Raw genomic sequence first — 22868 nt, 5'->3', positions numbered from 1 at the left:
CAATTGAAAGGGGGGGGTCATAGAGCTTCTGACTGCCAGTGGAAGACGGTTCCCTTCATTTACATAATACATATACATAATATAATAATTACAGAATAAACTTTACGCTCATTTACACCATTTACAGTTGTTCTGTAGTGATTTACAAGCGAAATAAATACATTTGAAATTGGATGAAACTTTTTGAAACACTTTGTATATTAAGTCCACAGAAAATTATGCCACAATTATGAGATTTATTTTGTTATACGTTTTATATCTGCATAACTATTTACCATGTACATTTAGCCATTCCACTCAGTTATCATGGCCAAAAACCTCCTTATAGGCATTTACATTTTAAAGTTACCACTTCCAACTTCTAGTGTCTCTCCCTCACCCAAAAACGTCCTCTGTCAGTTATACTGGTGAAATACTCGCTGCTGTCGGGAAAAAACCTCGTATCTCATTTTTCACGTTAAACAGTTGTTGATATAATTTGAAGTTCCTGTTGCTCTTTATATTGTACGTACATTTCATGATGAATGGACAAACAAGAAGGGCTAAAAATGACTTGCAAAAACGCCTGGTTCCATTGACCTGAGTTGGGGCAATTCCCAACGGGCTGGTAGTGTTTTGGGCCAAAACTCATGTATATATGCAAAGGACTGGTCAGACAACTTTTTCAGTTTTTGACATCATTTGAAAGTCCCTGTTGGCCTTTACATTGTATGGAAATTTCATGATAAATGGACCAAAAGAAACGGCCCAAAATGACTTGGAAAAATGTCTGGTTCCATTGACTTACATTAAAAGTAAAGTAGGTTTTTTCCTTCTCCTGTAAAGTCACAATTTTGGAGACGCAAACTTTTGTTCTGACAGCAGCATGTTGAAATTTCCTCTAGTTCACTCTTAAGTCTTTCAAAGAGCCGAGCTGAGCTTCTCAGAAAAAAAAGTCATTGATTAGAGCAGCTTGCCCTGTCTTTCAAAGATGTTTGGCACAACAAGCCAATACACGGTCACAAGGCAACAGTGGGTGGGCCAAAGAAGATGACTATGGAGTTTTTGAGGGGGGTCTAATGCAGGTTTTAGATGGAAGTATCAGCCGACAAGGTGAAACTACTGGCCTGTGTATATAATAAACTGTTTTCAAAGCTCTGAACATTTCTCAGTTTAACAGTTTTGCTCCGTTTCCATGTGTGTGGGAGTATCTAGACATTTGGACAGACAAAGGTTGGAAGATGTTGGTGGTTTCAACCTCTGACTATGAGGGATTCCACATCAAGGCCTCTGTAAGTCTTAAATTTTAAGATTTGTATTATTTTCCAAAATTTTATCCAAGAAAACATTCGTTTTAAGGATACACAACTAAACATTAAGGCTCTTTAGGGTTCTTTAGTGAAGAAAATGGTTCTGTATAGAGCCATGAGCACTCAAAGAACCCTTTGCTTGATTAAATTGGTCTTTGCATTGTTAAAGGCTCTTTAGATTGAGGGAGACCGATGGAGCAATGGTTCTACAGGACTAAAAAGGGTTCCTCTATTGTTAAAGGCCTGGCATTATAGCAATGGAAGTATCCCTTTTGGTGCTACACAGAACCCTTTCCAAAAAAGTTCTATATAGAGCCATTCACAACACATTTTACAGGACACATACAGAACCCTTAAACAATGAAAAGGACCCTTTAATCACTCAAAGGGTTCTTTGAGTGTTCATGGCTTCACATAGAACCGTTTTCTTTACCAAAGAACCCTTGAGGAACCATTGCTTTAAGAGTGTAGAATTAGCAGGTACTTCCAATGCTTTCCTTCTTTCCAAAATCTTCGGAAAATGTATGTGAATTTGAGGTCACCTTGTGTGGGATATTCCAGACATTCCAGATTTGGGATGAATGCATTCAGATATACTGCTTTAATGGATGAACCGAAAAGGGATGATTCCAACATGAGGTGTCAAATGGATTCACGCACTCAAAGTAAAGTGTAGCTGTACATTCAATAAGTAGTACCAAACTGTCACTGGGGTGGGACCCTCAAGGGCCCATCACAGTGCCTTTAGTCTGGGAACATAACTGAACCATAATCCACTCAGATGATCTGTTCTAAGCTGGACTGACTCCACACACCCCGCCTCGCCTCGCCTCGCCTCCAGGCTTTGATTCTACTGCTCTGCTTTAAAACATTCGGTTATGAAAAGGTACAAATGCCAACTTTTCACCTGGAGGAACTGATTTAACCCTCACAATCAGACCGTAGAACCACGGTAGAACCTTTGAGGGAACATCTACACTGTTTGTACCTTGATGAACGAAAAATGTACCTGCATAGAAAGCACCAGAATGAATGAAAGAGTGAATGAATTCACGTTTTATGTGATTTGGGACACCAAACCTGAGCATGTTAAGCAAAAAATAAAAATAAAAATCGGTTTAAACGTGTTATGCTGTCGTTTTCGGACAAAAGATGACAATGTGATCAATATAAAGCCGTTGCTGAGCTTCTGTCGAGGCCTTTTATCCCTTCGTGCTGAAAGAAATGAAGATGTTCTCCTTCCTAGCTGAGGCGGAACCTTCGCTGTGGGGCTGCGGCGCGCAGTCGGTCCGCCGCCGGATGCCGGGGGTGTTTTCAAAGTTAGCGCTCTCCGAGCTTCGCCTTTCCCCGTTTTTACACCGGAGACGGCGGCGTTTGGACGCTAAGCACCGGGACCCCGACGACGGCGCTGTGCAGGGCGCTGGTGTGTGCGCGGCGGAGTCTTACTATGGTCTAAAAACCTCCGCGCTTCTGGACGTTAGCGTTAGCTTCCGCCGGTGGCTAACTAACTAGCAGAGGTAGGTTAGCCGCTAAGCTAATGTTGTTGATGTGTCAGCGCCGAGAGCCGCTTTGTAAGTGTGAGGCTTATCGGGAGAGGCCGTGTGGACTGAACAGCACAAAGAATCGGGCTTTTCTGAGTGAAATGTGGCCTGTTCGCGGTGCCGAAACCAGCCGGCAGGGCTGTGTCAGTAGCTAATGCTAACACGGGTCTGTCAAACAGCGAACCCGAGCAGAAAACGCTGGAAACCAGACCTTCAGACCGACTGGTCCTCAGAGCCTCAAACCTACTCGCCCCCAGAGCCCCAGACCTTCAGACCGACTGGTCCTCAGAGCCTCAAACCTACTCGCCCCAGAGCCCCAGACCTTCAGACAGACTGGTCCTCAGACCCTCAGAGCCCCAGACCCTCAGACCGACTGGTCCTCAAAGCCTCAAACCTACTCGCCCCAGAGCCCCAGACCTTCAGACAGACTGGTCCTCAGAGCCTCAAACCTACAGAGCCCCAGACCTTCAGACCGACTGGCCCTCAGAGCCCCAGACCCTCAGACCGACTGGTCCTCAGAGCCTCAGACCGACTGGCCCTCAGACCCTCAGAGCCCCAGGCCCTCAGACCCTAAGAGCCCCAGACCCTCAGAGAGACTGGCCCTCAGACCCTAAGAGCCCCAGACCCTCAGACAGACTGGCCATCAGAGCCCCAGACTTTCAGACTGACTGCCACTCAGAGCCCCAGACCCTCAGACCGACTGGCCCTCAGAGCCCCAGACCCTCAGACCGACTGGCACTCAGAGCCTCAGAGCCCCAGACCCTCAGATCGACTGGCCCTCAGAGACCCAGACACTCAGACCGACTGGCCCACCTGCGCCGCCGGGTTATGAACTGACCGGGATTGTTGTGACATTTCTTCATCCAGAAATATTAAAGTGTGTAATTTTTGGCCTAAATTACAAAAAATATGGTTCTTTAGTAACATCAGTGGTTCTATTTGGAACCATGAGTTGTATTTACAGCTAAAGTGGTTCTTTGCATAGTGAAGTGGTTCCTCAGAGTGATGGAGATTGTGTAGTATATGGTTCTATATAGAACATTTATGGAAATAGTCCTGTCTAGCACCAAAAGGAGTTCTGCTATTTTTGTGATGTTAAGCTTGTAACAGTAGAATAACCATTTCTGTGCTGAGTAGAACCATATCCAACTGTACTGTGCTGAATAGAACCGTATCCAACACATTCTTCGTCAGTCTGGGGAACCATTTCACCATGAAATATTTCTGTAAGGACTTCATGGTTCTGAATAGAACCATTCTGTTTACTAAAGAACCCTTGAAGAACCATGTTTTTGAGTGTGTACTGTTTTATGTGTGAGACATGCAGTGACTGGGATTGTTATGGCATTTCCTTGTCCAAGAATATTAAAGGATGTCATTTTTGGCCGCGTTCAGATGTTTCTTTGGAAATCTCTTCAATCACGGAGGGTTTTGGATGAGTCTCTTCTAATTCTTGTGCAGAAATATCAGATGTTTGAGTCTCTGCAGCATGAAATTATGATGAATGTTGAGTCGGATTGATGTAAAATTCGCCTGAATTCTGACTGTTGAGATGATTTATGTTAAGATATGCAGAACATACACTACATTGCCAAAAGTATTCGCTCGTCTGCCTTCACACGCGTATGAACTCGAGTGACATCCCATTCTTAATCCATAGGGTTTAATATGATGTCGGCCCACCCTTTGCAGCTTCAACTCTTCTGGGAAGGCTTTCCACAAGGGTTAGGAGTGTGTTTATGGGAATGTTTGACCGTTCTTCCAGAAGCACATTTGTGAGGTCAGACACTGATGTTGAACGAGAAGGCCTGGCTCACGGTCTCCACTCTAATTCATCCCAAAGGTGTTCTATAGGGTTGAGGTCAGCACTCTGTGCAGGCCATTCAAGTTCTTCCACACCAAACTCGCTCATCTGTGTCTTTATGGACCTGCTTTGTGCACTGATGCGCGGTCATGTTGGAACAGGAAGGGGCTGTTCCCAAACTGTTCCCACCAAGTTGGGGGAATGAAATTGTCCAAAATCTCTTGGTGCTGAAGCTTTGAGTTCCTTTCACTGGAACTAAGGGGCCGAGCCCAACTCCTGAAAAACAACCCCACACCATAATCTCCCTCTACCAAACGTTACACTCAGCACAATGCAGTCAGACAAGTACCGTCTCCTGGCCACCGCCAAACCCAGACTCGTCCATCTGATTTCCAGATGGTGAAGCGTGATTGGTCACTCCAGAGAACACGTCTCCACTGCTCTAGAGTCCAGTGGCGGCGCTTTACACCACTGCATTTGACGCTTTGCACTGCACTTGGTGATGTAAGGCTTGGATGCAGCTGCCCGTCCAGGGAAACCCATTCCATGAAGCTCTCTACGCTGTTCTTGAGCTGATCTGAAGACCACATGAAGTTTGGAGGTCTGTAGTGATTCACTCTGCAGAAGGTTGGTGACCTCTGCGCTCTATGCGCCTCAGCATCTGTCATTTTACGTGGCCGACCACTTCGTGGCTGAGTTGCTGTCGTTCCCAATCGCTTCCACTTTGTTATAATCCCACTGACAGTTGACTGTGGAATATTTAGTAGTGAGGAAATTTCACGACTGGATTTGCTGCACAGGTGGTGTCCGATCACGGTACCACGCTGGAATTCACTGAGCTCCTGAGAGCGACCCATTCTTTCACTAATGTCTGTAGAAGCAGTCTGCAGGCCTAGGGGCTCGGCTTTATACACCTGTGGCCATGGAAGTGATTGGAACACCTGAATTCAATTATCTGGATGAGTGAGTGAATACTTTTGGCAATATAGTGTATTTACAGTACAATCCTTGCCAGTGAACTATGAGGGGGGAAAAAAAGCACCATAATAATCGCTCATTAATCATAATCGAGGTAGAACTTTCAATTAATCACGATATTGATTTGAAGTTATATCGCCCAGCACTACCTCTGAGTACGAGTGAGTTTCTGATAAAGGTCCTTATCTAGTGTCAGCCTTCCCATGGACAGCCTTACTGATAAACTCCTGACTCCTGACTGTTGTTCAGCAAAAAGTATTTGTCTAAGGGAGATGGCAGGCTTCACCGTACGTGTTATGCTGGGTGTTCTCGGTTTAAATTGTCAGGAGTTGAATTATTTACTTGCCTTGCTATTTATGTCATGTGTTCAAATTGTCTTCGGACAGGTGGGTTTGAGCGCACGCATGTGTGTTGCTCAGCTATGCTGACGTTGGCGAGTAAGCTGAAGAGGGAGGAAGGAGTGAGAGCGGGCGGAAGCCCTGCAGGCTCCCACGATGCCTCACACAGGGTGTCCATCAGAGACCGGCTGCTCATTAAAGGTATGCAGAGATTGAAGGAAGCATAATACACGTGAAATATTAGCACTTTCAGTATTAAGTGTGGGTCACTACATGGACCAGGGGTTGGCGAAGTGTTGTAAAGCAGAACGTCAGTAGTTTTCACGAGTTTCAGGATTACGTGGGGCCGGCCTTACGGAGCACGCTCTACTTGCACTTCTGACTTGTTCTGACTAATCTTCAGCTTCTAAAACCATAACAAATGCATACAGGTACACACAACATACACACACAACACATATAGGCTGTAATTGAGCTTCATGTGCAGATGAAAATGTGGTGTTCACAACAAACAGCCTGTGAAACATGGAGCAAAGTTGAGAGGTAATCTTTCCAAAGAAGGGAAGAGAAATCATAATATGTTAATATGTAGAAAGTAAAATGGCTTTTAATACAGCTAAAAACACTGTTATTACCACTGCCAGCATATTAGTGCTTTTAGGCATAATGATTGCTTCTTATTCTTCATGTTTATTTAGCATTATTATTATTATTATTATTGTTAAAAAGAATGGCACAGCAACATTGCTGCCATGATGTGTGATCTCTGAGGCATCAAACAAGGGAAAAATATAGGCTTTAAATGAGGGAAATAAAGGGTGATTCAAAGAGATTCATACAATTATAAAAATATGTTTTTCACTTGTAAATCATTACAGAACCATGCAGTAAACTGTAAAAGGTTTAAATGAGCATACAGTTCGTCTTTTTACAAGGGCTCAGTCTGAACCTCCTCCAGCGGTACGGACAACATCAACACCATAGTGAGATTCATCCCATACTCGATTGAGCGCGTCAGGTGTCGCTGCTCTCACGGCTCTTTCGGTGCGATTTCGAAGATCATCCAGTGCTGTGGAACCAACAACGGACACTCTGAGATGTTAGAGGTTCACTGCTGACAAAAATCACTTTGCGCAGTTATGATGGGTTCGCTCTTGTTCAAGTGGAGAAGGGAGCCATCTACTGGTCACAGCCAGAAACTCTGTGACCCCCTCTTTCGGTCGGACTGTTTGTTTCGTAGGCGCCTCGCGGTTTTAAAAATATGGTGCTTTGAAATCAGATTTTTTTTGCATGATTGATGCCTCAGGAATCTTAAATTCTTTTTAATGTCTTGCTTTTTTGTGTATAATACCGTAAATTAATAGGTAGTAACTTACAAAACTTGAGATGAGGAACCATGAAGCTTGGCCCCTGATTGGTCCAATAGCTGTTTACGATCAGTGATCTCGAGTATAATCTATCCTGGAGCAGGTGCAGTGCGCGGCATGAGGTGCAATAGCGATGTGGCTTGGTCAGAAGTGAAATACGATTGTGAGACAGAAGATCTGAGCATAGATTGACCGAAGTTTGAAGTTAGCTGGTTAAGCAAGAACTCTTGCTTTGTAAGACAGTAGCTAGAGTCAAGACTGTAGTGATGTCCGTATGAGAAGGTTTGTGGCCAGTAACTGACCCACTGACCAGTTTCTGCAGTTGCTCAACCCCAGATAATGGCCACTGTGATATTTTGGCAACAAAATTGGCTGAGTCTAAGGCTGGTATTGACTGTAATCACTATGAGTCCTGGGAGGACTCTGCAGCTACTCCCACCTCCACAGGCGCTGCACTGTCCGTATTATTTATATGTTTCTGTATTACAGTGTTCTGAGCTGACAGTGCACAATCACATCAGTCACTACAGCACTGTTGAACTGAAGGTGTTGGGGCCTGTTTAATTTTTGACAGTATTCATTGTATCTGCTGTTATCGAGTGCGTTTACATGCACTCAGTAATCCGGTCACTGCAGAAGGTCAGATTTTGTCAGTAATCCGATCAACACGTTTACATGCACTTGGGTAATCAGATAATGGGAAACTCCGGATCTGCTTGAGTCAGGTAGTAATCAGATTTGGGCTTTGCACCCAGTCGGTAAACTCACAGAAGAAGACGAGACGTAAACATAATGTGAAACTCGAACTTCACGCTGTGGCTTATTGGATAGCTGCAGAAATCCAATTCCGATCTGATTATTGAGTGCATTTTTAACACCTTAAAATTTGTCGCTTACAGTTTTCCTGTCAGTTCAGTCCCACTCCCCTCTCCACTTTCCCTACACCCTCTTTTTCTGCCAACTGCAGATGTTTCTGGTGTAAATACTCCGAGTAGACATGAATCCATTCCTCTGCCGGATGATTTGATGATGTACTTTCGGGGGTTAGACTTGTGCCAAAGCTGTTATTAGGACAAGAATGTTTTCTGATTAGTTACTTTAGATGAACTCTAGATAAATTCATGTTTGATTAAGATCTGCACACCACATGGAGCTTCATATTGGCACAAAGTAGACTGCTATTTGGTTGAATTGTTTTTAAAAATGACCTTTGTTTCAGTTTGTTCACCATATGTCTGTTGCTTTTTACAAAACCACCTCCACCTCAACGGTTTACCAGCTGTCATGTGCATGGATACGAGTAGATGAGTGTTTGGGGGAAATAGCTGACATGGAATTATAGGCAGTGTTTAGGCAGGTAAAACACTCAAACATTTAAAAGGGACTGGTGTTGTGCTGTAAGCATTTAGCCATGGAGGTCATGCTTTATGCTGGAATATAGTATGTATGTGTCATATGACGTGCTAAAATAGGAAGTTCTATTTATAAGACCCAAAGAGCTGCAGTGGCATTACCAGGTGTTAGAGAGGAACTTCAAACGACTGGGTCTCAGAACTAAAGTACGCAGACGGTAATAAGACTTTTCATTTAGTCTTTCCTTATTATCTGGTCTGAATACACTCACTGGCCACTTGTGGCCCGTTTTATCAGGTTTGTTTACTATATAGGTGCATAGTTTCTTCGTCCCTCCCGCCCCCCCATGTTCGCTTATATACGCTATGTGGAGAATATACTAGGACAGTGAGTGTAGATGGTCAGTGTACCTGTTGTTCTCTCTCGTACTTTAACTGTTTTTATTTCTGCCTAATATCATTGCACATAAACTTACATCTGTCCAGCCATCCATCTATCTATCTGTCCAGCCATCCATCTATCTATCTGTCCAGCCATCCATCTATCTATCTGTCCAGCCATCCATCTATCTATCTGTCCAGCCATCCATCTATCTATCTGTCCAGCCATCCATCCATCTATCTGTCCAGCCATCCATCCATCTGTCTGTCCAGCCATCCATCTATCTGTCCACCCAACCATCTATCTATCTGTCCACCCAACCATCTATCTATCTGTCCACCCAACCATCTATCTATCTGTCCACCCAACCATCTATCTATCTGTCCACCCAACCATCTATCTCTGTCCACCCAACCATCTATCTATCTATCTGTCCACCCATCCATCTGTCTGTCCACCCAACCATCCATCTGTCTGTCCACCCAACCATCCCTCAATCTGTCCACCCCACCATCCATCAATCTGTTCACCCACTCGTCCATCTGTCTGTCCGTCCACCCACTCGTCCATCTGTCTGTCCGTCCACTCACTCGTCCATCTGTCTGTCCGTCCACTCACTCGTCCATCTGTCTGTCCGTCCACTCACTCGTCCATCTGTCTGTCCGTCCACCCACCTGTCCGTCTGTCTGTCCACTCACCCATCCATCTGTCCACCCATCCATCATCTAACCGTCCCCCATCCATCTGTCCATCCACCCACCCATCCACCTGTCCGCCCATCCATCCACCCATCCGCCTTCTTCTAATAAATTATTTTCTGTTTTCAGAGGTGGCAGAGCTGGAGGCCAACCTTCCTAGTGAGTAAATCCATTCTTACACCGTATTCACCTTCAGATGTAACACGATTAAGGATTGCCATGCATTATTTTGACCAAAGTTGTTTGCTTACTGGATCATGGGAATGTTGTGACTCATCAAAGCATCCACAGAAACTCCACTGGGTCATCATCGTTTTGATTGTTAAAAGTCTCATTTTGAAGGGTTTCATGTGTTTGTTGAAGACAGCCCTCTTTGAAATAATCATCTTATTTCATTTTATAAAAAAATTACATCATTTGTCCAATAATTCCCCTGCTGACTTGTACTATCCACTGCTGTACTTTGTAGTTTAGTGTTCTTCCTGCTGTAGCACATCTGTCGTCAGGTGTGCAAAGAGAGGTCACTCACAATCCTGACACTGGGAGATACTGACCTAATCCGTTAGAAATGTCTGTGCCCTAACTTTGAACTGTTTTTCTTGGTGTAGACACCTGTAAGGTCACGTTTCATGATGTGAACAAGCTCCACCACTTTCAGCTTGCCATCACTCCAGGTAAGTGTCTACAAATATGAGTATGTATAATAGGCAGTTAAAGCAAGCGGAGACTTGCATGATTTCCATTCTGTGATACCAGCTAGGAGTGGGCAATATGAAGATATTTTGATGAATTATGTTACAATACAATATGCTTATGTGAACATACTGTGGATATTGTCAGTAGTTAGGGAACACTGACTGACCATGTTTCATTACAAAGAGGCCATAAATGGTCCTGTTTAAATGGGTTACTGCACCACAGTGTATAAATATTGAATACAAGTCGTTGCAATCAAAGTTTTTAAATACTTAACATTTTTAAAACTTATTAAACCTCAGAAGATCTAAACATCAAGTTCTTTGTGTGTCTCTGGAAAATGTCTTCAAGTATTGTGATGTTTTTGCCATATCGCCCAGTGTTAGTGCAAGCCCTATGTTGTTGATTTTCATTTGTTATTAGCATCATTGGCATTTTTGTGTGAAGTGCTGTGTCGGTACCAAGGGCTCACGTTCAACCCCAGTCCTCCAACATGATGTTATAAAAAAATTAATCTTTCAATACTGCCTAAGCATTTACCCTAATAGCTGTTTTAAGTCTGAGATGTCAAAAAGAAAAAAGACTTCTGACGCTGAGAAAGAGGGAAAAAGGCTTCTTCTTTATTCCAGCATCAGGTGACACGCAGGTCTCGAGAGACCCAACTGCGCAAATACAGTGTTCAGTCAGCGCCTTATATACCCTTATCTGGGGTTTTATGATGTCCTCATTGGGGCAGTTGTGGGCTGGAGTTTAGGCAACCAGCCTAAGGTCGCCGGTTCGATCCCCTCGGCCGATGGTATGTGACTGACTTGCCCTTGAGCAAGACACCCAACCCCCAATTGCTCCCCAGGCACCGCTGCAGGCAAGAGCCTCTCTGCCCCCTAGTGTGTGTGTTCACTAGTGTGAATGTGGGTGTTTCTCTGCACGGATGGGTTAAATGCAGAGCTCTGCTTCCTCTGTGTGCAGGCAGGCACATTTGGCTGATGGTTCTGAATTCTGTTCAAAAACTTCTCCATCACTTGGGCCCCCTTACCCTACGTTCACACCAGCAGTGCCCTTTCGCCTCTTGTCGCTCAAATCGTCTGTGGCCGTTTCTGAATTCGAACTGACTGTTGGTTGCCATGGTTTCACTGACTCCAAGCACGAATCAGATTAATTCCAGCTAGAAATAAAAATCCTGGTGAGAAATCGTTTGCGTGCTTATTATTATTTAATCTCTGTGTCTGTGCAGTCAGTATGTGAGGGAAAATGGTATTTGGTGTTTGCGTTTATCATCTGTGGCAAAAGCACGGCCACCGTTATTCCGTCTCTAGTGAGAACAGTTATCTAGGACCCAATAAAGGAGTGCACCGTTTCAGAGTGGTGTAGATAAAACGTGTACTACGCTGCTCAGTACTCAATTCCTATTGGTAACCGCCACATCACTTCACTCCTTATTTGCATAAAGTTAAACTCCACTCAACCTTGTCGCGTCACTGGCTCTGCCTACTTGGCGTTGCCAATGTTTTCGCCGCTTCGTGTGGCTGGAAGTCGCCAGCTCTCGTCAAAAATGAATGACCTCCGGCTGCTTTGTCGCTTTGTTGGTTAAATTCAGTGTTTCAGCCAGTCTGTACCAGTTGATCTCGTCTTACAAGGCCCTAATGGACCATATATAACATGAACTCATATGGCCTCACTGAGGCTGCACCTCTAAGTAAGGTCATCCGCTTTTTTTAAAAAACCCCGAACGGGCAGACTGTGACCTAATGTGTCCTATATTACCTCTTATTAAGAAATTAATATTCCCTTTTAGTCCATGCTTAACGATTTGATTGACTGATTACATATCTAATCTGTTTTCTTATTGGCTAAGGGTGTATTTATTCAAAGCTCGTATATCAGCTCCTTGAAATGTAAGACTCGAACAGAAATAGCCGGGTGCAGATTTATTACCCAGTGAAAACTAATTGTAAACGGAAGCCGCTCAGTCTTACCTGTGTTGTGCTTTTTATAGTGCGTTTAAATTATCCATTAGACTCTTCCAAGGTTTAAATAGACGTGTTCCTTCTGCTTCATTAATTCCCCGCAGATGAAGGCTACTACCAAGGTGGAAAGTTTCAGTTTGAAATCGAAGTCCCTGAAGCCTACAATATGGTGGTAAGTGCCCTTGTTTTTGTTCAGTGACTGGAACGGCACTTTTTCATCCGAATTAAAACTCACTGCTTGACCACTTCTGTATCCAGGAGCCAAACTTTTATTACACACTTCTGTAACCTAATAACAGCTTGACCTGTTTACGTTGAAGTCCATGTAGTTACCGAGTAATAAGCCTTAGTGTGTAAAAAGTATTAGGTTTTAAGGGGTTAAAGGAGTTTAAGGGAGATTTTGAGAACAATAGACATTCATGCAGAGTGAAGACGCTGCGTAGGCAATGAAATATGTATGCATAACGTATTCATATGATTTGTAAGTTTGAGTTTGGAGCTTTGTCTATACTGAATTCTCGCCTTTTCTTTTGTTCTCAATTCTCAGCCTCCTAAAGTTAAGTGCTTGACAAGAATATGGCATCCAAACATTGCAGAAACAGGGGAGATCTGTCTGAGGTACTGATTAACGTTCAAGGGTGTCAGTGGAATGTTGATATACATCTTTCCTCCATGTTAATCTAGTTTATTTATTTATTTAGTTGTTTGTTGTTTTAGTTAAATTTTAATTGAGCAGAGAGTCACTCTGCTTTATTTGTGCTTAATAGAGTTTCTCATTTATATTCATTTATTATTTTTTACTGAAGTGCACCGATCAGGCAGAACATTCTGACCACCTCCTTGTTTCTACGCTCATTGTCCATCTTATCAGCTCCACTTACTGTATAGCTGCACTTTGTAGTTCTACAGTTACAGACTGTAGTCCATCTGATTCTCTGATACTCTGTTACCCTGTTCTTCAGTGGTCAGGACCCCCATGGACCCTCACAGAGCAGGTAATATTTGGGTGGTGGGTCATTCTCAGCACTGCAGTAACACTGACGTGGTGGTGGTGGTGGTGGTGTGTTAGTGTGTGTTGTGCTGATGCGAGCAGATCAGACAGCAGTCCTGTCCACCTTGTAGATGTAAAGTCAGAGAGGACAGCTCATCTGCTGCTGCACGGTTTGCGTTGGTCATCCTCTAGTCCTTCATCAGTGGTCACAGGATGCTGGATATTGGCTGGATTTTTTTTTTTTTTTTTTTTTGGTTGATGGACTATTCTCAGTCCAGCAGTGACACCGAGGTCTTCAAAAACTCCAGCAGCACTGCTGTGTCTGATCCACTCAGACCAGCACAACACACACTAACACACCACCACTACATCAGTGTTACTGCAATGCTGAGAATGACCCACCACCCAAACAGCACCTGCTCTGTGAGGGTCCATGGGGGTCCTGACCACTGAAGAACAGGGTAACAGAGTATCAGAGAAACAGATGGACTACAGTCTGTAACTGTAGAACTACAGAGTGCAGCTATACAGTAAGTGGAGCTGATCAGATGGACAGTGAGCGTGGAAACGAGGAGGTGGTCAGAGTGTTATGCCTGATCAGTGTATTTTTATTTATTTATTTATTTATTTAAAAATACCTCAAAGCAGCATTTAACCTTTCTTACATGCTTCAAACCAAATGACTGAACCTTTCCTGCAGCTTACTGCGGGAGCATTCGATCGATGGCACTGGGTGGGCACCAACGCGCACGCTAAAGGTGAGGCCCTTTCGGTCATCAAAGACACTAGAACTCGCAGAGTAGCTCTGTGCAGTAGAAGAGTTAGTCATTCGTAAAGGAATGAAGGACTGGTTCGCTTCTTATTTACACTGACATGTGAACCATATTGTTGCAGTCATATCAAAAACTTTCCTGTTGCTCTCGTGCTCTACTAGTGTTCTAGCATTCCCTTTTCTCAGTGAGTTTCTTCTTGACAGCTACACATCACTTCAGACCCGTAGCGTAACCCTGAGTCGTCTTCTCACAGTGGAAGGATGGACAGAAACTGAAGCAGCTTGATTTTCTCCTCTCTCTCATAGAAGAGAGCTGTACTGTTCATCTAATGGACAATTTATAGTCCAGGCAGCAACTGTCGCTCGACAAAAAAAACAGCTGTGGTCGACAGACGTCACAGCGCTGTAGGCTTTTATAGTCCTGCGCCGGCGACTGGTTAGTCTGAGAGTGCAGCGTGGAGGAAATTACACTTTCGTGGGTGCGTTTTCTGCTTGAACTACTTTTTAAAGTAATCACAGTCGCGGAAAAGGGTTTGAAAATGAAAACAAATCGTCTTAGAAACGTGTATTGATCCTAGTTCTGAATAGCTGACACCCTGTTCTGTTTCTTACAGCGACCGAGCAGCAAAAGAGCGAACACAGCAGCATTTCTGTCCAATCAGTCCGTGACATCTGCACCATTTCGGTTTTATTTGATGTACAGTGAGGTCTGTGATACCTTAACAGACTCTTTTGCCTCATTTTTTTTTTTTGTCGAGCGACTGGACTAAAACTTGCCCTTAATTGGGACGTTTTTGGGGCAGTCGTGGGCTGGAGGTTAGGGAACCAGCCTCATGACCGGAAGGTCGCCGGTTTTGATCCCCAGAGCCGACAGCACATGACTGAGGTGTCCTTGAGCAAGACACCTAACCCCCGACTGCTCCCCGGGTGCTGCAGATTGGGCTGCCCACCGCTCCGGGCAAGTGTGCTCACTACCCCCCTAGTGTGTGTGCTCACTAGAGTGTATGTGGTGTTTCACTTCACGGATGGGTTAAATGCGGAGGTGGAATTTCCCCGTTGTGGGACTAATAAGGATCATTTAATCTTAATCTTGGTCTACCAGGTCTTGTGTGGTAATTTTAAAGCGCTCAGTCTGAACCTCCTCCAGCTGTACGGACGACATCAACACCCTAGTCAAATTCATCCCAGACTGGATTGAGGTGTCGCTGCACTCACTGCTTGTTCAGTGCGATACCAGAGATCATCCAGTGTTGTGGAAACGGCGACAAACGCTCTGAGATGTTGGAGCTTCTCTGCCCACGAAAATCACGCCGCACAGTTATGAAAGTTATTCACTCTTATTGACGTGGAGAACGCAGGACACTTTCTGATCTCCTCTCAGACTGAAGGGAGCCGTCTTCCACTGACCGTCAGAAACTCTGCCCCCTCTTTCAGTTGGATTGTGATTGGTTCCCAGGCATCTCATGGTTATAAAAATGTGGCACTTTGAAATGGAACGAATCTTTTTAAATCACCCTGCACTTCTACTTCATGCAAGTGAATTATCTCACATCTGACCTCTTTAGAAATATCTCCTGAAAAGTTAACAGCTTGTATTTAATGGCCATATTGATCTGTGCTCTCTGGATTCACTAAATCTGTTGGTTAGCCAGCAAAACTGCTGTGTTTAAGATGCTGGCTTTGATCTGAGCTCAGGCTCAAGTTTACTTTTCTAACTCAGTCCCAGTCCTTAAACTTGAGCTGCCATTCATCATGTAGCGTTAGCTGTGTACAGCATCTGCTTTCCCGAGATGGCAGCACTTTTTTTGGCATTAGCGTGATGCCAAACGCAGCGTGCTAATCTGTGCTGTTCTTTTTTAGGATGTGGTGTGGGGATTGAATTCACTGTTCACTGTAAGTACCACAGTATGTGTTTCTCTCTCTCTCTGTCTGTCTGCTATGTGTCTCAGTAAACTCTCCAGGCGTTTTCACGCTTTTCCCAAACACACGAGTCCACACCCAGGAGCGATTTGAGGGAGGATCACAAGTTTATTTTCATGCAGGAGAATTTCCTCTGAAACTCGTTCCACCTCATGGGCACAAGCCTCATCCCTTTACTGTTCTCGCCAATAAAGGGATGATATTTGACGATATGCTCGTACATTTATTGCTGTGTTTAGTAGGCTACATGACAGTCAAGCAGTCATGGGCAGTGGTTACTGTATGTGTCATACGTCTTACCAACGTTAAGACCTTCTCACTTGGGAATCTTATTGGCCACAAAACATGCATTTTTCAGGATCATCTGAGACGAGATAAGACCGAAGTGCTTGCAGGAGGATCAGAGATCAGTTCTCTGAACTACTCATGGGCTCAAAATCAGCTTTCACACTCTGCTAATGCGCCAAACTCTTGGGGCAAATCTCATGTCTGGGAAAAAAGGCTAAAGTTGAAAAACACCATCCTAAGACTGTTAATAAACCTCTTGTGAAGATGCCTGAACTTACACTAACTCTTAGATTCAGAGCAGTGTGTTCTTGTTGCATTCTCTGTTCAAAAAAATGTTGTCATGCAAGTAAATCGGTAAGAAATGCTTGTTTTCCTGGTAAAATAACATAAATGAGCTGTTAATATACCAATGTTACAGTAGCATATACTGTAGAATTTAGCAAAGCAGGAGTATATGCGGTATTTAACAACAGTCAATGAATGTGAGGATTTACTGGAAGATTCAGAAGCAGCTTTACTTCAAATGAATTGTTTCATATACTAGGAAGGTTAACCAGCCGCACTTACTAGTGAAGTTTTGTAATGGTTAAAGGTTTTGGTCACACATATTTTACGGTAGGGTTCTGTTCATAAGGCTACGTGACACAAACTTGTCATGACAATCGACATAACCCTACATAAGTGTTTATAAGTGCTTATTCCATTTCTCATGAAGGTTACATTAGATAACTTTGATCAATATTGCCAAATGTAACCTTTATAAACCTACTGGAATAAGCATTTATGAACAGTTCTGTAGGGTTATGTCGGTTGGCTTAACAAGCTTATGTAGATGTCATGTAGCCTTATGAACAGCACCCCACAGTAAAGAATTACTGAGTTTTCTTTAAAAAACTGTTTAACATTTCACGTTTGAACAAAATCTCAACCGTTGTTTTAACACAATCCCTCTCACATATTTGTGCCCATTATAGGTTCCAGTCTTGAGGTTCTCTTGAGCCGCATGACGAGTTGTCTTATTTCAAACGTGACTCTAAGCGCAGATGGGCAGAAGCATGTTTTGTCCTCTTATATGAAGAAAAAGAAGCAGAGAGTCATACGTTCGTGTTTTTGGAAGCTCCTGTGTTGAGCCTAGTAAAAATAAACACTGTTGCTTCTTGTTTTCCACAGGATCTTCTGAACTTTGATGACCCATTGAACATAGACGCTGCAGAGCATCACTTACGGGACAAGGTGGGAAGCGCAGCTCAGTGAAGCACTTTATCCTACAGCAATAGAAGGGAGTTTGACCAGACAGACTAAACGTGGTGTGATGTGAGGTTCACCCTTAGAAACCTAACATTTTGGGGATTTTTGAGACAATTACAATCGCAATTATGAAGTATGTACATGTGAAAGTCACACATGCCATATGTTCTTATATTCAGGAGACACTGGGCTACTCAGATATGCCATTGTTTGACATGTAAATGCAGCAGAATTATGAATTTGGGTCATTTCTGGTCAATAATTTACCTAGCGCCTGCTAAATATGATATATTTTTAACTATAGAGATCTTGAAAACAAGTGTAGTTGTAGTTCTGTTTTCAGAAGCTGTTAGTCTAGAGTGTCAGAGCTGAAAGTGCAATAATTTTGATGGTGATTTTTAATTATAAATTAAGTTGCATATTGAATATCAGATGGTTTTTAATACTCTAAATCAATATAAGCTGAAAGCCCTTTGACTAAACTATGAAGGCTAAAAGCAGAGATGTAGTTCAGCTGTAGCGAGTGGGTTTGGGTGATGTTGGAGCTGGATTGCTGGCTGATGGACGGTCACAGGTGGATGAAATCACTCTGGGTGGTGAGGGCGGAGTCTGATGAGTGATCTGATTGTGAATCATTTCACTGTTTCCACCTTTCTTGGAATATGACAGCCAAACAGCAGAGCAATAATATCAGGATTTTAGCTAAGTTACTCACTGGTGCTGACATCACAGCTCTTGGAACTTTGGTTCCATTGGCTTACATTAAAAGTAAAGTAGGCTTTTCTCTTCTCATGCAAAGTTATAATCTTGGAGATATGAGGTTTTATTCCGACAACAGCGATATGCAAAGGAGTTTGTATAAGTGTAAGACTTCTACAATAATATATATATATATTTTTTCTTTATATGGACCAATCCAATGCTGCATTTCAACACCAAAAATCTCTCCCTGTTTTTCTCTCCCAGGATGACTTCAGGAGCAAAGTGCAGGACTTCATTAAAAACTATGCAAGATGATGTCTCGGTCAGCTGCGCTAGCCGCTCATGCACGCCCGCGACTTTCGCAGCCGAACGCCCACCCACGAGCCCCGAGCGCCGCAGAGACAAAATCCCGAAACATTTCCAAACACGACGAGAGCGAAACGTTCTGTGGCGTGAATGGCAGGCTCTTGCTTGAAGGTTTGGGAGTGGGATTGGTGGGCTTGTCTTTGAATCTTTTTTTTTTTTTTCTTGCTCAGGGCCGTTTTGCAGAAGCCCACGATCTCTCAAAGCCGGTTCTGCTTTATCCCGTTTGCTTTGCCGACACAAAGAAATGCGCAACTAATAAATCGGTTAATAAAGGATTAAAGGTTAATTATTCACAGCAACGGTAAGACACACGCTCTCTGATGTCACCTCACGTGCTAGTGCCTCTGTGACCTTACGCTGACCGCAGCAGCCTGCAGGCTCCCGCATTCGTCTGAGTTTGTACCTGATGTCCTTCAGACCCCAACAGGTCGCAGGAAACGCATCAATCGCACAGAAGGACAGGAGGCTCCCGGCGCTCGCTTAGCCAGTACGTGCTCTGCAAGATATCAATATCTATATATTATTGTTTTTTTTCTCTGTGGAGTTTCTGTGAGTTTTACGAAGCTGCTTGTTCCGTCGCTTTGTTTTCGCGGATGCCTCTGACTGAAAAAAGAGAGACTTGTAATCGTTTCTGATGGCAAACTTCGACTTCCTCGCGCTCCTGAATGCGTTTTGTTTGCGTCTCTATACACGTTCAGCTTTACAGATGTGTGCATGTTCAAGCGTATGCAAGCGAACACTGGGACACCAGCACTGTGTACGTGTGAAAGAGAGACACATCGTCTGATTTGGTAGCATGCACTGGGCTACTGGACCACTCAGCCATAAGCCTACGAAGCTAGTGAGAATTTATTTAATTTCTTTTCTCCCCTTCCCCCCCCTTTTCCTTTCCTTAGAGTTGTATATCCATTTGTAAAGTATATTAAATATGGATTCTACTGGCTTCACCTTTGAGTGTGTTTCACTTCACACAATTGACACCACTAATTCTGAACAAAAGGGCTAAAGGACTGGGCGTCAAGAGATGACTGGCGGTCATTAACTACAAACCAATAATGGGAGGTTACGAGGTAGGGGTTTCTAATAAAGTGGCCAGTGAGGGTGGAGTGTATAAAAGCCCCAGCAATGCTTTTACAGTGCAGGGTTTTAAACACATTGTCCGCTGACTGTCCACTCTATTACCTTGGTCCACCTTGTGAGGGACAGCAGCTCGTGTGGCAGCGTGGTTTGTGTTGGTCGTCCTCTTGTCCTTCAACTGTGGTCGCAGGACGCCGTTGGCTGGATATTTTTGGTGGGTGGACTATTGTCAGTCCCGCGGCGACACTGAGGTGTTTAAAATCTCCAGCAGCACTGCTGTGTCTGATCCACTCTCACCAGCGCAGCACATACTAACACACCACCACCACGTCACAAAGAGAAGTTTCCTTGGCGAGTCTTATGCAAGTTTGTGCTCCTCCTGGTTAAATTCCATGTTTTATTGATGTTCTAAGTGAGAATAAGTGAACATGTCTTCTGAAGAGTACAAACTTTATCTAAATCTCTTTGCCTTCTTGGTCATGGGTGGTGCTGACTGAAGCTCGTCTGCTACTGTACAATTTACCAGGCCCGTTCATCAATGAGAAGAGACTGGCACAGGAGCAATAGTGGTGGAGCGTTCTCAACCCAGTGGTGAGATGGTCAGCAGGTACAACGATGCTGCTGGAGTTTTTATATGTTTCAGGTTTACTGCAGGGTTCAGAACAGTTCTCCAGCCAAGAGTGGTCTGAAACTAAGCATTGTGGAAGGGCCAAAGGACCGACAGTCACTGACTATAAACCAATAATGGGAGGTTAAAAGGTAGGGGTTTCTAATAAAGTGTCCAGTGAGGGTAGAGTGTGTAAATGCCCCAGCAATGGGTCCACTCACTGCCCACTCTATTACCTTGTCGGTCCACCTTGTAGATGTAAAGTCAGAGACGACAGCTCATCTGCTGCAGCACAGTTTGTGTTGGTCATCCTCTTGTCCTTCATCGGTTGTCACAGGACGCTGTTGGCTGGATATTTTTGGTTGGTGGACTATTCTCAGTCCAGCAGTGACGCTGATGTGTTTAAGACTCCACTCAGACCAGCACAACACACACTAACACACCACCACTACATCAGTGTTACTGCAGTGCTGAGAATGATCCACCACCCAAACAGTACCTGCTCTGTGAGGGTCCATGGGGGTCCTGACCACTGAAGAACAGGGTAACAGAGTATCAGAGAAACAGATGGACTGCAGTCTGTAACTGTAGAACTACAAAGTGCAGCTATACAGTAAGTGGAGCTGATGAAGTGGACAGTGAGCGTAGAAACAAGGAGGTGGACAGAGTGTTAGGTCTGATCAGTGTGTGCTGTGATAAACAAACTTTCAATGTTTTACTCATTTCCCGAAAAACAAATTTGTGAATGAAACACAAAATTCAGGTATTAGACATTCGTCCATGGTCTGGCGATACAAAATGCCACCCCTTCAGACCGATGGTAATAATAAATGTCTTTATTGGACATGATTAGTAATAATACCATATAATAGTAACACTAAAGTGTCAGATATGAACTTTTCCTGTTAACTGCAACTAAGTCTGGTTTCAGATGTTCTGCTGCTCAACTGTCTAGAAGAGCTTTCTCTATAGTGTCTATGTAGCCGGCATGAGCTCCATGCGTCATCTTTGTGCTTGGCTGTTTTTGTACACACCAGCACTAGATGGCGCTGCTGGATTAAAAATAGTACAGACATCTTTCCCATAACTCTAAAAGACTGGTCTGGTACTTACAACACTGTGAATCATGGTTGTGGCTATACGCTCACTGTTTGCGTGTTATACACCAGAGAAAATGAAAGCAGTAGAATATGATCTGTTTTAATCATTTAAACCAGGAAAGCATAAACGGGGCCTTAAATCCAATTATGATGATGATTATTATTATTATTGTTAGTGGTAGTAGTCATAGTAGTAGTGATGGTAGTAGTGGTGGTAGTGGTAGTAGTGATAGTAATAGTTATGGTAGTAGTAGTAGTCATAGTACTAGTAATGGTAGTGCTACTAGTAGTAGTAGTCATAGTAGTAGTGGTAATAGTAATGGTACTGTTAGTAGTAGTGGTAGTACTAGTAGTAGTAGTAGTGGTAGTAGCGGTCATAGTATTAGTAATGGTAGTGCTATTAGTAGTAGTAGTAGTCATAGTAGTAGTGGTAATAGTAATGGTACTGTTAGTAGTAGTGGTAGTACTAGTAGTAGTAGTGGTAGTAGTAGTGGTAATAGTAATGGTAGTGTTAGTAGTAGTGGTAGTACTAGTAGTAGTAATGGTAGTGCTACTAGTAGTAGTCATAGTAAAAAGGCTTAAAAAAGGCCATTAGAACCATTAGGATCATAACCTGGTGGTTTTGCTTTCTAATGGAAAGTGGGTTGATGGTTACCATTAGAGACCACAAGTGTCCAGCAGGAAACCATCAGATGCATCTGGAATCAGAACATCTGTTAAACCATTAGACATCTTTACACTGACTAAAGAACACCACCAGAAACTTTTAATGGATTCTGTGATTTTTTCCAGCAGAGATCATTCATTCATTCATTCATTCGTTCATTCATTCATTCATAAGCTTAGGCTTCTTGCAGAGCTGCTGACTGTACTTCATTACTAAATTGTATCATTGTCCAAACCAGTGACATTTTTAACCAGTGTAAAAAAACTCCAATTTAATGTTTACATCAAATGGAAACTCAACTAGTTTATACACAATATTTAAATATTATTATTTATCGGTTGAGAAAAACAAACCCCAGCCTATAGATGAGTAACAGCACTGACTGAAAGCTCGGTATCGAATAACTATAAACGGCCCGTTTTTAACACCAGTGAAGCTGGTTTTATTTTACGGGCTTCCTCTAAGGTAATCAATAACATAAGCTCTTCTTTCTGTGTCCAGAAGCACAAAAACAACAGTAAAAAAAAATAAATAAATAAATAAATAATAATAAATAAATAATCATTTAAAAAACAACCAAAACAAATAATGCGCAGAGCAGAGGATGCTGCGCGTGGCAGTCCGCTGCCGTCCAATCAGGTGCGCGGTAGGCGGAGTTAGAACTCGCCGAGTGCTTATAAGGCAACGCGACGCGAGTTCTACACTTCATCCCGGAGCCGCG

General features: G+C 43.4%; 1 protein-coding gene across 1 annotated transcript; it reads left to right on the top strand.

Moving 5' to 3' along the window:
• The first annotated feature begins 2559 nt into the window (after positions 1 to 2559).
• Positions 2560 to 19643, top strand: ube2f (ubiquitin-conjugating enzyme E2F (putative)). Its single transcript, XM_017721333.2, has 10 exons — positions 2560 to 2806; positions 5999 to 6151; positions 9879 to 9908; positions 10358 to 10423; positions 12514 to 12581; positions 12957 to 13027; positions 14101 to 14158; positions 16033 to 16065; positions 17551 to 17613; positions 18595 to 19643. The coding sequence occupies exons 2-10, from the start codon at positions 6034 to 6036 to the stop codon at positions 18643 to 18645; spliced, it is 558 nt and encodes a 185-aa protein (XP_017576822.1). The 5' UTR covers positions 2560 to 2806; positions 5999 to 6033; the 3' UTR covers positions 18646 to 19643.
• The last annotated feature ends 3225 nt before the right edge of the window (positions 19644 to 22868 follow it).

The sequence above is a fragment of the Pygocentrus nattereri genome, chromosome 12 (genome assembly GCF_015220715.1).
Source record: "Pygocentrus nattereri isolate fPygNat1 chromosome 12, fPygNat1.pri, whole genome shotgun sequence".
In the NCBI taxonomy this organism is placed as follows: domain Eukaryota; kingdom Metazoa; phylum Chordata; class Actinopteri; order Characiformes; family Serrasalmidae; genus Pygocentrus; species Pygocentrus nattereri.
Note: the sequence above shows the minus strand (reverse complement) of the source record. Positions and strands in the feature narration are given on the sequence as shown.